At 42.1% G+C, this 14,985-nt stretch overlaps 1 protein-coding gene across 1 annotated transcript in view; it reads right to left on the bottom strand.

The window, feature by feature from the left end:
- Window positions 1–14,985, bottom strand: part of dmxl1 (Dmx-like 1) — a 38,205-nt gene that overhangs the window by 11,988 nt on the left and 11,232 nt on the right. Inside the window, exons 11-28 of the mRNA XM_053236518.1 lie at window positions 12,155–12,343; window positions 11,800–12,041; window positions 10,674–11,340; window positions 10,471–10,592; window positions 10,285–10,374; window positions 10,075–10,177; window positions 9,867–9,986; window positions 8,627–8,836; window positions 6,779–8,419; window positions 6,585–6,695; window positions 6,196–6,365; window positions 4,440–4,537; window positions 4,181–4,346; window positions 3,159–3,408; window positions 1,984–3,050; window positions 1,243–1,425; window positions 853–929; window positions 442–563 (exon numbers count right to left, since the gene is read on the bottom strand). Coding sequence (XP_053092493.1) covers window positions 442–563; window positions 853–929; window positions 1,243–1,425; window positions 1,984–3,050; window positions 3,159–3,408; window positions 4,181–4,346; window positions 4,440–4,537; window positions 6,196–6,365; window positions 6,585–6,695; window positions 6,779–8,419; window positions 8,627–8,836; window positions 9,867–9,986; window positions 10,075–10,177; window positions 10,285–10,374; window positions 10,471–10,592; window positions 10,674–11,340; window positions 11,800–12,041; window positions 12,155–12,343 — 5,628 coding nt within the window. The remainder of the gene's footprint in view (window positions 1–441; window positions 564–852; window positions 930–1,242; window positions 1,426–1,983; window positions 3,051–3,158; window positions 3,409–4,180; window positions 4,347–4,439; window positions 4,538–6,195; window positions 6,366–6,584; window positions 6,696–6,778; window positions 8,420–8,626; window positions 8,837–9,866; window positions 9,987–10,074; window positions 10,178–10,284; window positions 10,375–10,470; window positions 10,593–10,673; window positions 11,341–11,799; window positions 12,042–12,154; window positions 12,344–14,985) is intronic.

The following is a 14,985-nucleotide window of genomic DNA, read 5'->3' as shown; positions in this document are numbered from 1 at the left end:
CAGTATACTGCTAAAAGTACTTTAAAAGTATTTCAATGGTGCAGTAATGAATGAATGAATGAATGAATGGATTTCTTTGCATTAGTATAAGAGCCATCTGAGCATCAACATGTACGAAGAAGAAGCAAGACGTGCAGCGTACGTTTTTATTTCCCCAGCATGACCTGATCCCACTCTGCTTTGGTCAATAAAGCACTCTGCTTTTGGTCAATACAAATGGTGCAGTAATACAGGATATACAACACATTTATAATTGATTTGTGATGCACACAGGTTCTATAAAATTGTTTAACATGTTCTTTATCATTAATATTTAGCTTGAGAAGCACTTTGAGATTTTAAAAACTCAAAATGAAACTCAATAACATAATAATAGAATTAATAATAATAGTAACAATAATAACAATAATAGAAAAATAAGAAAATATGGTTGGAGTCTACCTGGCCACTGTGCTGGAGAGGTGTTAGGAATGACCGCTTCATCCATACTGAGAGTTCGCGCAGGGTGCTGATGGGAAAGCAGGATGCTCTCGTAGACAGTGCCTGTGAACTGGTTGATATGACTGTTGGGAGGAAACATTACAGATGTATAGCTTAAACAGTAATATTAAAAACTCCTAGTTATCATGCCCAAAATATTATACGTTATGTTATATTCGCTTTTATTAATGGAAAGTTTTTAGAGCACATATTTGGTGCAAAATCAGTTTTAACATTTATTCTGAATGCAAATGTACGAAGATTTACACAAAAGGCCTATTATGGCATACAAGCATGCTTGACAAAGTGCTAACAGCCTTTTTCAAATTTTTGTGGAACATAATCGGTGCTCTATAACAGAGTCCAACCCACCTGTAACTGTGTCCGTCACAGAGGCACTGGTAGATGCAGGCGGACAGAGAAGCTGCCAGCGTGTGCATCACATAGATCTGTGTGTAAAGCAGCCATTGGATTAGAAGCGAGAGACAGAACAGGCAGTGTAACAATAAAAGATGCAACAAGAAGCAAATTTCTTTATCTATAAAAAAAACGCTCTCCATTTGGAAACAACCACAATACAATTTGTACCAACAAATAATAAATGTGTGTTCAAGAATTATATTTTGTAGACATTACTCAAAATTGGGAATTAGGCTAGAATGCAGTGCCACTGTGTCATAGATATATCTCTGCAGTCTTTGAAAATTTATACGTCATTAATACATAAGTATGTATGTCCCATGCCCTGGAAATCCGCCATACCTCATTGTTAATGACGTCTGGGTGAGGAGGAGAGTCCAGAGCATTAATGGTGTGCAGTATGTCATGTGTCAGGTTGGTCAGATGAACTATAGGATTGGCCACCACAGTTTTGGAGCTTGCAGTGCAAGCCAGCAGGAGAGGGACTGATGCTTGCTGCTGAACAGGAACCTGAGAACTGTCATCCTAATACAAACAAGAGTAGATTAATTCATCAAAAAGAGAAATAGTGTCAGATAATGTGCTAAAATACTTCTTTACTTCATATTCAAATAAGGAGAACATATAACTCAAACTATCTTCTGTCGCATTTAGGAGACAGGAACAGAATTCCTGTGGCTACCAATTCCTGTGACAGCATTTTGCTGTGTTTACTCAGGCAGAGCTTGTGTCTGTTTAAAGATCTGCAGAAAGGAGGACGGGCTCCTCCGCGCCCTGTGCTTCAGCTCCATCTGTCAGTCAGTGCTTGGAACGTCATATTTGCAGCATTTTCTTCTAGTGCTTCAATTATTTCCCGCTGATGTTTCCAAAACCATTCAAGACCAATTAACTACATTTTGGTCTATTGTTCTGTACCTTTCACACTACAATAAACCTTGTAAGCTCTTGCTTAGCTATACCTTCCTTTTTTAACAAACCTAATATACAGCTACTGATTTATTATTATTATTATTATTACAGATTTAACCATAAAAATGTATCTTTCTGTTAACTTATCAGCATTTGTATCAGGATGCAAGATACCTGTTGGGATTCCTGCAGAAGCAGAATCAGCTCCATCCTGACCGAAGCCAAACCTCCTCCATGGGAACCATGTAGGCTGCAGTAGCTTAGGAAGATGCGTAGCAGAGGCTGGTTTCTCTGGAGCCACAGTCTGCGCCTGTGTTGCACCTCTCTGACCTGCTCCGCGGTCCCTTGGTACTCTTGCTCATCTCCAGAGGCACCACTGACTTGGCCGAGATGCTCAACCGAGATGCTTCCGGCCACCTGCTGAAGGTAGGGGTTGTACCCGCAACACTTCTGAAGGGCCACCACCTCACGCTCCAGCCAGTGGCACAGTTGGTGGCGCAGCTTGCCACCATCCAGCTCATAACCGGTGGAGAGAGTCCGCAGCTCGGCAGTTAGCATCTTCAGGCAGGAAATGAATTTCAGCCGAGCAGCTAAGATGTCCTCGAAAAGGACTAGGGAGTTGTCTACAGTGACATCTGTAGACATGGAGGTAGAGTCAGGAGCATCAGCAGAGCTCTCTGGTTTGATTTTCTTCATCGCTAGGCCAGCTTCTTCATCTTCAGATTCTTCTTTGTCACTGTCCCACTTCAGCTCCAAAGGCTCGTCTTGCAAAGTTATGGAAGGCTGAGTCCAGTCGAAGCTCAAAACAGAGTCCGAGTGGCTGTGGTCGTCTTGTGGAGAAGATAAGCTGTCTGAGACAGACCCAAAGCCGTTAAACATAGGTTGGGACCAGTCAAGTGTAGAGGCCTGGTCTTTCCCGCTTTCGCTGTCTGGATTGTCAGGACCACTACATGTTGGTGAAGGCTGCTCTAGGTTGTGCAGCATCTTAGATTTCTTAATGACACTGGGCATTTTGGAGAGGACATCTAGAGCTAACATAGGGCAGCCAGCTTGTAAGTGAGCATAAGCAGTAGTGAAGAACAGTCTCCTTTCTGTGAGACTAATGGAGTCAGCCATGCTGCCTTGTCCAGTCAGACCCACTTTAGCTTTATCTGAGGATCCAAAATGGCGCCGAAGGAGCAGTGGATGGGTTCTGAGGTAGGTGTAGAAGTTGAAAACCTCTGGTTTGCAAGGAGATGATTCTGTAAGAACAGCAAAAGAAATTGCCAAAAAGACAAAAACCACTAACCAAATTATTTTATATGTTAAAATATAAAATTACATTTGGGTTATATAGCATCACTTCCTACCTTGGTGTAAAGCATCAACATTTGGGTTGGGTTGCTCAAGTAAAGTATCCAGTGCTCGGCTGTAATCATCTAGAACCCAATATGCCATACTACGTAGAAAGGGATCCTGGTGCATTGGAATCTGGTGGTCATGACCCAACACATACCTCTGTAGAATCTTCTTATAAGTGGAGGATGTCTCAAACTCAGACTCATATAATCTGCTAATCACCAAGGCCAACTGCAGGTCCTGCATCTTCTCCAGGCAAACCTAAATGTATATATGATTAATCAAATTATCATTCTTACAACTTGTATATAATAAAATGGTAAATAGTGTACACAAGGACATACAAGTAGAACTTGTCTCCAATGGCGTGGACGAGGATGCCTCCACCGCCACTAAGTTTAGTCTTTCTTTTCACTAATTTGTATGCCTCAAATACCCTTAAAATATACTTCTAATGTAATAATATAATGTAAAGCTTTATGCTTGCTAACTTCGATGTTCTTTTTTATGCCACTAGGTGGTGGAGGCATTATGGATTTGGGTTTTCCGTCCATCTGTTCTTCCATCCATCTGTCTGTCTGTGCATCTGAGATTCTTGTTCACACGATTGATTGTAAGATTCATGTTTGTAAGATTTATATGAAATTATCATATAAATTGCATATACAATGTAACCAACAGATGAACTGATTTTGGAACTGATCTTATCAACAGTAAACATAAAAAAAGTTAACAATCACAAAGCTTCACACACTGGTGCTTCTTAAGACCTGGGAAATAGCTACATTAAATTGAGGGCATTCTTAGAAGAGGACAAAAGGTTACCCAGAATGTCTCTTCTACATTACGGCTCTTCACAAAACTTAAGCAAATGTATAAGTTTTGAGAAGTTAAGCAAAAGTGCTCAAAACAAAAAATATCTTTTTAACTTGACCAAATAAAATACTTTCTGCTTGAATTCCCAAGAGCGTATTCACAATTCTAAAAAACTAGCCGTATCATATAGAATAATTCCAGCCCTAAGTACAGTTACCTCAACAGCATCCTTGAGGGAACCTGCCAACAGAAAGAAGGCTGCAGAGTGCTGAAATCTCTGCTTTCCAAGTAGAGAGAATGCGTTCTTCAATGCAGCCTTCCTCCATCGGTCCTCATTGAAGTTGTTACTGAAGAAAGCCGTCATCTTCACATTCTTGTGGGACCTTCACATGACAGAAGTTCCGACTTAAACCAGGCCAGCAGAGAGCTGCTTTTAACCCTAAAGCTCACAAAGTGTAAGATGAAAAAGTACACACCTGTACAGTCCCCAGACCACAGCTTTCTTCTTCATAGCCAAATAAAACAGGGCTGCATCCAGGGGATCGTTATTCCTTTGAAAAGAGGCCTTTGCTACCTGGTAAGAGTGATGGGAGCATGAATAATTGAATAGCAAAAACAAAAAGAAAAAAAAAAACCCCAAAAACCTCTAATTAATTTTTTTTAATACAGCCAGGTCCATATACATGTCCATGTATTTGGACAGTGACAGGTTTTTGTAATTTTGCCTCTGTACTCCACCACAATGGATTTGAAATGAAGCAATGTGATTGAAGAGTAGACTTTGAGCTTCAATTCAAGGAGTTTAACAAAAATACTGCATTAACCATTTAGGAATTACAGCTGTTTTTGCTTACATAGTATCTCCATTTTCACAGGCTAAAAAGTAATTGGACAACTGATTGATAAGCAGTTTAATGGCCAGATGTGGCCTGTTTCCTCGTTATTTCATGACAAATTAAGGAGATAAAAGGTCTGAAGTTGATTCCAAGTGTTGAATTTGCATTTGGCAGCTTTTCATGGGAACTCGCAATATGCAGTCCAAAGAGGTGTTGAAGTGAAGTGAAGCAAGTGAAGGAAGCCATCATTAGGCTGATAAAACAAAACAGACCTAGCAGAGAGATAGCAGAAACTTTAGGAGTGGCCAAATAAGCGATTTGGTACATTCTTAAAAAGAAGGAATGCACTGGCGAGCTCAGCAACACTAAAAGGCGTAGACACTGAAGACAACTCAAGTGGATGATCACAGAATTCTTTCCTTGTTGAAGAAAAACTCCTCCACAGCATCTCGCCAAGTCTAGAACACTCTTGGGGAGGTAGGCATATCATTGTCAAAGTCTACAATCAAAAGACACCCTCATGAACATGAATACAGATGGTTTACCTCAACATACAACCACTGATAACACTCAAGAATAGAAAGGATAAAATATACTTTGCTAAAAACCCTCTAAAAAAAAAAAGCCTGACCAGTTCTGATGCAAGAGTAACTTGTGTCAGAATGATAAGAAGAGAAGAGTATGGAGAAGGAAAGGAAGGGCGCATGAACCAAAGCACACCACATCATCTGTCAAACAGTGTTATGGCATGTTTATTGATAATGTGACTGCGGATGAATTCTGAAGTGTATAGAGCTATACTTTCTGCTCTGACTCAGTCAAATGCTGCAAAACCGATAGGACGGCACTTCACAGTACAGATGGATAATAACCCAAAACATACCGTAAAAGCAACCCAAGGGCTTCTTAAGACAAAGAAATTAAATGCTCTTAAACATCCGATGAACTCAACCCAATTGAGCATGTATTTCATTTACTGAAGACAAAACTGAAGGCAGAAAGACCCACAAACAAGCAGCAACTGAAGGCGGCTGCAGTAAAGATCTGGCAAAGCATCTCAAGGAGGGAAACTCAGCATTTGGTGATGTCCATGGGTTCCAGATTTCAAGCAGTCATTGAATCCTAATTTTTTTGATTATGTTAGTTATCCAATTACTTTTGAGCCTGTGAAAATGGAAGGACTCTGCAAAAAATGCCTGCAATTCCTAAATGGTTAATGCAATATTTTTGTTAAACCCCTTGAATTAAAGCTGAAAGTCTTTCAAATCCATTGTGGTGGTATGCACAAGCAAAATTATGAAACTTGCGTCACTGTCCAAATACTTATGGACCTGTTTGTATACACAGAATATATTTTTTTTTAAAGCAAAGTTTAGAAAATTTTGCCTGCACCGACCTTTTCAATGCATCTGCGAAGCTTATTAGTGCTCCTTAGCCACCATCCTACACCCATGGCTTTCAGTTCAGGCCAGGTGGGTTCTCCTTTCTGCATGCAGGGCAGCATGTTGAGCAGTTCCTCCTCAGCTTCAGAGTGAAATGCCCAGGTGTAGTGACATGTAGACAGTCCTGCAGGCCAGGAACCAGAATTAAAGTCCCAAGTCCTCAAACAACTCAGAACACCCAGAAAAATAACAACAAACTGACAGCACTGCTAGCTTTCAGGAATGCAATCAAACCAGAGCAAAGATAAACACCTAATAGATTTATCTTGACTCAAAAGCCCATACTTTTGGAATGACGTGACGTGACATTTTGAATATTGATAGTGGTGCTTTGTAAATGTACCTTGGCAGAGGAGCTGTGCACGATGCACTGGAGGTAATGATGTCAGAAGGAAAGTGTGTAAACGAACAGCAAGCAGGAACTTCAAGCCACATTCATCCAGCGTCTCTCCACCTAACATTGGTGTTAAGAATCTACATCATCAAAGGAGCTAGTCATAAAGATGTAGTAAGATTTAGTAAGCAAAATATACTGACCTTGACCCTTTCCCTGACTCTCCCCAATGTCTGTGCTGGTTGAGGAAATGGTATCAGCCAAGGCCATGAGTGACATCTGCTCCATTCGTGTCAGCCCAGGTAGGCTAGAGTGAAGCAGATGGCTTGACAAAACCTGGGCGTGCTCAGGGCCAAAGAAAGTGGGACTGTATTTTGACAGATCAATGACCTTAGCTTTAGCATCTTCCTCCTCACCATCTAAGAGATCCATGTCATCCAAGCTCACAGGGCTGGTCTGGAAAAGCTCGTCATAAGTGTCTGCTCGGCTGGAACCATGACCACTGTCCCCACTAACACTGGATGTTTTGCCTTTAGCACAGGGGGCTGTATCATCATCTGCAGCAAGCAGAGCATACAGGGGCAATGGTGGGATGGAGTCGATCTCTGTGTAGTCTGAGCTCTCAGTTTTGTTAAACATTTTGGGATCCCTGGCAGTACTGCCACTAGCACTAATAGTGAGTGATCGTAAACGACGCTCCTGGTTGACATTGGTGTCCTTTAGAGTCACAATCTCTCCAGCTATGCACTTAACCAGATGGGACAAAATAGCTTTGGCTCGTCGCACCTTGCCTAGGTCCATTAGTTCCAAAAGCTGCACTGGATGATACTGAGGAAGGGTAGGAAACAAGTGGTGTGCTGCCTCAAATAAGCCATAGTCTTCCATTTCAGCTGGAAGGTCATACATTGTCCTCTTACCACTAAGCTTCTGAGCTAGGCTGGTCATGGACCTGGTAAGAGTCTTTTTAGAAGGCTGGAGACTCAGTCCCTCTTGCTTTGGAGCTGTGCTAAGTGAGCACATGCTGCCACCGTTTACATCACCTGCAGTCAGTGTTGATTTGGCTAATGCTGCAGGCTGCCACTGAGAGTAGACATGCATCTCACAGTCCATGCCCACAACCAGAATGCCATCTCTAACCCAAGACAGGGAGACCGGGATTGGCAAAGAGCCCTCTACAGAGGAGACTAGGTCCACTACACGCAACAGAACAAGCCGTGAAGAGCAATGCTCCCTGCTGTTGTCTGACAGCCCCAGTTCTGGAGGTTTTCCTGAAAGCAGCCCATACATGTACAGTTTGGAGCCGAGACCTACAGTTAATATGTGAGAACCATCCTCTCTAGAAACCCAGTCCAGATGAACTAGACTTTTACCACTGCTGTGTAAACAATCCCCAGTACTCACTAAACCGTCCTGGAAGCTGGGCACAGGCAGATGTTTATCTGAGCCATTGTTCGTCAGACTATTCGAAATATCCAGTTCAAGTGTTTGCTCCAACATCCACTGGGACCCTCCGGTGGATTCACACTGGAATATGCTCACGTGAATGAGGGACTTCTTGGCAAGGCTGGAAGGCTTTGAGTACCTGTATGCCACTGCTACTCGGCTAGTGTGGCAGCAGCTAATGCCCACAGGCCTGTCAGGAATGTTCACTGCACTGCTATTGGGGAGACCTTCTTCCACTAGCAAAGGCCATTCCTCCCAGATGTAAGGAGTTGTGTCAAGAGTTTTGTCATTGTCAGAGACTACGCTACAACTCCAGAACCTCACAGTTCCATCTGTACAAGCCGTCGCAAGAAGATATGGGGCCCGGCCAGTTGGCTGCAGAGATGACGAGCTTAAGTGGCCTGCAAAAGATACAATCAAAGAGGCATTTAATCATGTGTTCACAAAATTAACTCTTTTTAAAAACATTACTTAATTAAACAGTAATAAACAAAATGTTCAGTTAAACATTAACATGTGAACAACAAATAACAATTTGTAAATCAAAATTGTATTTTATCTCTGGATATCACTAAGATAACATTGGTCAGAGTCACTAAGCATACTACCTGCTGCTGGTGTGGCAGATATAACCTCTATGCCTTCTGGAAGTTTCAGCTCCTGACTGAAAACTCTCTCTTTGACCAGTGTGAGGCGACAGGCACTTCGCAGGTTGGACCTGCTAAGTGGTGATTTATGGGCTGATGGTGAGTCATTTTGCAAGTTGCTGATAAATGATGAAGCCACGGTGTCTTTACCAGCAGGGGTTGAAGTCTCTCCTGAAAAAAAAAATGTGACAAATATGATAATAAAATGAATAAATATGAGTAAAAAAACAGGATACCTAATCTTGGGCCAGCATAAAAAAAAAAACGCATCAAAAGTTTACATACATTTATGAATACTTCATGAGATATCACAGTGCAAGGTACAAAGACGGGGTGGACATATCACCAGCCTGGGCGCCTGTGACGAGCAGATTTTGCATCCATGCTATTTGTTTGATATTCGTGGTTGCCTGGCTAACAGCAAACAAACCGTGGAAAGACAACAACTAGGGAAAGAAACTAAACCTCACTTCCTATTTTTTAAAGTTTGCTAAACAAAGGTTTTCATTAGGTATACATAGTTAAATGTAATGGACTTCACAGTGGTGCGATGTACCTCAATGTTGTACCTATAGCACATGCCCAAATCCCACCGCCTGTTACACAACACTTATAGACCAATGTGCGATTTGGCTAACAGTAGAACAGTTTTTAATAAGCGCAATAAATAGCATGTACAGATAATCTCTTCAGAATGACAAACACAGGTATGTGAAACTACTAATGAAATTGAGCAAAATAAAGTACAGCGCAAAGCTGTCATAGTCCATCTGCTAGCAGTTTAGAGAGACAATAACCATGCCTGCCAGACAAAAATAATATTTACTTATGATGTGAGAACACCACAGCGTACAGTCAAAATGACTGATTGATCAAAATTACCAACCACTTGGTGATTTTTTTTTTTTTTTTTTTTTGTCCAGGTTGCAAACACAATGTGCAAAAAATCTGATTAGGAGACTGTGGCTACAAACTGTCCCCTCAGGAAGAACTCATATACACTCTTTCCTTTAGTCAGTAACTAGCTTGCCATTTATTGGCTACCACATTTTAGCCTAGTCACTTAGGTTTCCGGGCAACCAAAACATGGGACTGAGCAAGCACACTGCTGCTTCCACTTCCCTAGGGGGGGCTAATTAATTCATCATTCGTCCTCCCATGCAAAGAGAATGTTTCCTTTGTAAAAAAATCAGTTACACACCCATGGTAACAGGTACTGCTGCCAGATGCAGATGCCACATATGCAGGATCGATTTCCTGCTCTGGGTAAACTCAATCACCACCAGAAAGAAGCGTGCCCAGAACAGTGCCAGGCCAGAGGCTAAATAAAGGACAAGGAAAAATTACATTTCACAGGCACATAGTAAAAACTGACAAAGATCAGATGGATTTCCTGAAAGGCACCCTACTATTCTCAGCAGGCGGGAGCTCCTGTGAGCAGTCATCCTTTTTCTCGTTTCCCAAGATCAGGTTCTCCTCAAACACATGTAACAGCTGGGTCTCTTTCCCTTGCTGTGGGGGCAATAACAAGAAGTGTAAAGTCCCAACACTACTATTAACATGTAGTATGATAATTTACTGTTTGTACCTGAAAGGTTACTCTAAGAACATATACATACAAAGTCCATGATGGCATCAAGCTCAATGATGCAGCCTGGCTTTGCAGTAGATTGCTGACTTATGATGTTGAATACTTCTCCCACATATTTCTGAGCAACACAAAACAGATGAAGTGTTAGGTTTTCCTTTTATCTTAAGATAATTTTGGTTATTAAAAAAAAATCACTTATCTTAAATACACTTACAGATATTTCAGGATTGGAAAGTTCACTCAGCAATTTCTTAGCCTCAATAACTGCCTGATACAATCTCAAGGAATGGCCATCACTTGCTACAAAACAGGCGCTTGGCGAGTTGCCATATGCACCTTTAAGGGACGTGTAAATTAATAAGTAGAAAAGGCACAAAAACAGAAGAAACAGAACAGAAAAAAAACAGACACCCTTACCAAGGCAGTTGCTTGGGATGAGAGTTGGAAGCCAGGCCACATTGGAGAAGGCTGATGCATGGAGCGAGTTGATTCTGGCCAGCTCAGACACACCCCCTGAAAATGAGAGGGGTCCAACTGGATCCACCCTCCATAGTATTAGTTCACTATAAATTGCATTTGGGTCCTGGGGAACAGCACCCAGGGATGACCGGCTTCTTTGGCCTGCAGAAACTGGCCCAGGCCCTGAGTGGGCAATGGGATTGCACACCTTGGCATTGTGGTGTGAGGTGGTTAGAAGCAGGGGCAGTACAGAGTGGCAGGCCAGGTCATTGAGGTGGAAGCGATGGCCACAGTAGCGTGACTTGTGTGAAACACTGAGCACAGTGGAGAAGGCTGAGCCCTCAGCAAAGCTCACTGACCACTGGTTGAGCGAGCCATCGGAATGCTTAGAGATCATCAGCACATGGGGCGTGAAGATACTCAGGCGCAGGCCGGTCGGGCACTGCTTTCCCTGGCCCAGGCCAATTAGAACTGAAGAGGAGCGTTGTACGCCTTGGGGACGCTGGCGACCGTGCTGGATGGCCAAATCCACATTTTTGTTACAGGCATACATCACTACGCTGCGGCTGAGGGAGATAGCATCACCCGTAGGGAAGGCAACAGGGATTCGGGATGCGAAAGACACCTGTGACAGAAAAGACACGGATTACAATCTCCTTGTGCCATTGGTAATAAGAGTAACAACCATACTAAGTGCCACAGCAATAATACTAATACAGACAAAATCCAAATACAAACAATTTAGTATAATATTTCCTTTTGAAATTGAGCTAATTCACCTTTATAGCTATTTGAGAAATCCTTAAATTAAATATTTTTACATTTTTAGTTTTCACACCATTTGCTTCATCTTTAAAATCTGTTGCAATACCATATATTATTTTATTTCATTAAAATGTTTTTTCTGGTCTTACCATACGAGGCTGTTTCCTAATCACAAAGAAGTGATACTGACTTGAACAATACAGTACACTATGCATTATTGCTCCAATTGGGGTTAATAAAAAAAAAATTTGAGAAAAAAAAAATATTTTCATAAGCATAGATTAAATTCGGTGGAACCTGTGACAGTTTTTGTCCCTACCTGTGCCTGTCGGAACATTCCGGGTTGGTATTCATCCAGCCAATCAACGTGCCACACCAGTAGTGATCCGTCCATGGGGTGGATGCTGAAAAGCATGTCTGCTCCCCTGTTCCAGTCATTCAGTAACACCTCCACCTGGTGATTCACTGCAGCTTTAGGAAGAGAAACTGAGGCTCCATTTTTGAAGCTGGTCTCTCCTTTTTTGCTCTCAGGGCCTATACCATTGCCCTCCTCATCATAGTCTATATCATTGTAAAGAGGAAATACCTTATTTATATATAATTCTTAAATAATTTAAACAGCTAAATTGTCATAATTAGTCAAAAGGCCTGTTTAAAAGGTGGTCAGAAAGTACCATCATCAGCCTGGCTAGCCTGTGGTGGGTTCTGATGCTCCAAACTGCTCCTGAGCTGCTGGAGGAACACCTCCATGGTGAGAGTCAGGTGCAGCTCTTTGTTGTTGAGCCAGTGAACATTGAAGGGTCCACCAGGCTCCTCATCATCTGAACCACTCAGAGATGATATGGAGGGCAACAGCGGAATATCTGAAAAAACAGTCCATTAGCTGTTAGACAAATATATGTCAGAACTTGCATTAAATTTAAAGCAAACTGGTTTCAATATAACCGATTGGATGTAAAATGTGTGCAGGGTCTATAATAATTACATTCAACCTTATTTATCTCATAGTGCAATTATGACAGCTCACTGTAAAATCAAACACTCAACATAAACACACATACACAAAACAGACACTATGGCATAATAACTGCAGATGATAACGGTCTAATAAAAAAAATGAGTTATATACACTCACTGAACACTTTATTAGGAACACTATACTAATACTGGGTAGGATCTTCCTTTGCTCTCAAAACAGCCTCAATTCTTCAGGGCATGGATTCAACAAGATGTTGGAAACATTCCTTTGTGGACTTCACAGTGGTGTGATGCACCTCAGTGCTGTACCTATAGCACATGCCCAAATCCCACAGCCTGTTACACAACACTTATAGACCAATGTGCGATTTGGCTAACAGTAGAACAGTTTTTAATAAGCGCAATAAATAGCATGTACAGATAATCTCTTCAGAATGACAAACACAGGTATGTGAAACTACTAATGAAATTGAGCAAAATAAAGTAGAGCGCAAAGCTGTCATAGTCCATCTGCTAGCAGTTTAGAGAGACAATAATCATGCCTTCCAGACAAAAATAATATTTACTTATGATGTGAGAACACCACAGCATACAGTCGAGATGACTGATTGATCAAAATTACCAACCACTTGGTGATTTTTTTTTTTTTTTTTTTTTTTGGTCAAGGTTGCAAACACATTGTGCAAAAAATCTGATTAGGAGACTGTGGCTACAAACTGTCCCCTCAGGAAGAACTCATATACACTCTTTCCTTTAGTCAGTAACTAGCTTGCCATATATTGGCTACCACATTTTAGCCTAGTCACTTAGGTTTCCGGGCAACCAAAACATGGGACTGAGCAAGCACACTGGCGCTTCCACTTGCCTGGGGGGGCTAATTAATTCATCATTCGTCCTCCCATGCAAAGAGAATGTTTCCTTTGTAAAAAATCAGATACACACCCATGGTAACAGGTACTGCTGCCAGATGCAGATGCCACATATGCAGGATCGATTTCCTGCTCTGGGTGAACTCAATCACCACCAAAAATTAAAAAGTTAAAAAACTTTTGCTTTGTGATTATCATGCTGGAAGATGGGTAAATTGTGGCCATGAAGGGATGCACATGGTTAGCAACAATACTCAAACAGGCTCAAGTGATGATTGATTGGTATTAACAGGCCCAAAGTCTGCCAAGAAAACATTCCCCACACCATTACACTACTTCCACCAGCCTGGACTGTTGACACAAGGCAGGTTGGGTCCATGGATTCACGCTGTTGCCACCAAATTCTGACCCTACCATCTGTGTGCCTCAGCAGAAATCGAGATTGATCAGACAAGGCTCTGTTTTTCCAGTGTTCAGTTGTCCAGTTTTGGAGAGCCTGTGCACACTGCAGCTTCTGTTTTTGGCTGACAGAAGTGGAACCTGATGAGGTCTTCTGCTGTTGTAGCTCATCCACCTCAAGGATCGACGTGTTGTGCATTCTGAGATGCTTTTCTGCTCACCACAATTGTACAGAGTTGTTATCTGAGTTACTGTCGCCTTTCTGTCAGCTCTAACAGCCTGGCCATTCTCCACTGACCTGTCTCATCAACAAGGCACTTCTGTCTGCAGAACTGCAGCTCACTGGATGGTTTTTCTTTATTGCACCATTCTGACTAAACTCTAGAGACTATTATGGGTGAAAATCCCAGGAGAGCAGCAGGTATAGAAATACTCAAACCAGCCTGTCAGTCACCAACAATCATGCCACAGTCTAAATCACTGAAACCACATTTTTTCCCCATTCTGATGACTGATGTGAACATTACCCAAAGCTGTTGGCCGGTATCTACCTGATTTTATGCACTGAACTGCTGCCACACGATTGTCTGATTCAATTCAATTCAATTCATTTTTATTTGTATAGCGCTTTTTACAAAGGTCATTGTCTCAAAGCAGCTTTACACAAACAAAAGTAAAGTGAAGTGTGTGTGTGTGCCGTCTCTGATGAGCAAGCAGGGCGACGGTGGCAAGGAAAAACTCCCTGAGATGGTGATAGGAAGAAACCTTGAGAGGAACCAGGCTCAACAGAGAACCCATCCTCATATGGGTTTACACTGTAGTGTGCGTGTGTGTGAGCACAATGTGTGTTGGTGTAGTCCATGGAAAACAGCTGAAGCGTTTTCGTGGCAGTATGAAGCATTGCCAGTGGACAGGTCCAGAGTGAAGGGGGGGAGGTCTGGATCACCGGCAGCTCAGGAGTGTAGCTCGGCAGAAGGAGAAGGAAAGTGGTTAGGTACACTCACAGTCACTGTGTGGAGATAAAACTCAACATCCACGAGTCCCCCAGATCTACTCCTTTGATAAAAACACTAGTCGCTAAATGCTAGGTTAAATAAATAAGTCTTCAACCTCGACTTAAACACTGAGACCGTGTCTGCTTCACGTACATTAACTGGGAGACTATTCCATAATTTTGGGGCTTGGTAAGAGAAAGCTCTGCCCCCTGCCGTGGTTTTGGCAACGCGTGGTACTGATAGACAGCCTGCATCCTTAGAGCG

This window comes from Pangasianodon hypophthalmus, chromosome 8, assembly GCF_027358585.1.
Source record: "Pangasianodon hypophthalmus isolate fPanHyp1 chromosome 8, fPanHyp1.pri, whole genome shotgun sequence".
NCBI classification, from domain to species: domain Eukaryota; kingdom Metazoa; phylum Chordata; class Actinopteri; order Siluriformes; family Pangasiidae; genus Pangasianodon; species Pangasianodon hypophthalmus.
This window is presented reverse-complemented; position numbering and strand designations above follow the sequence as displayed.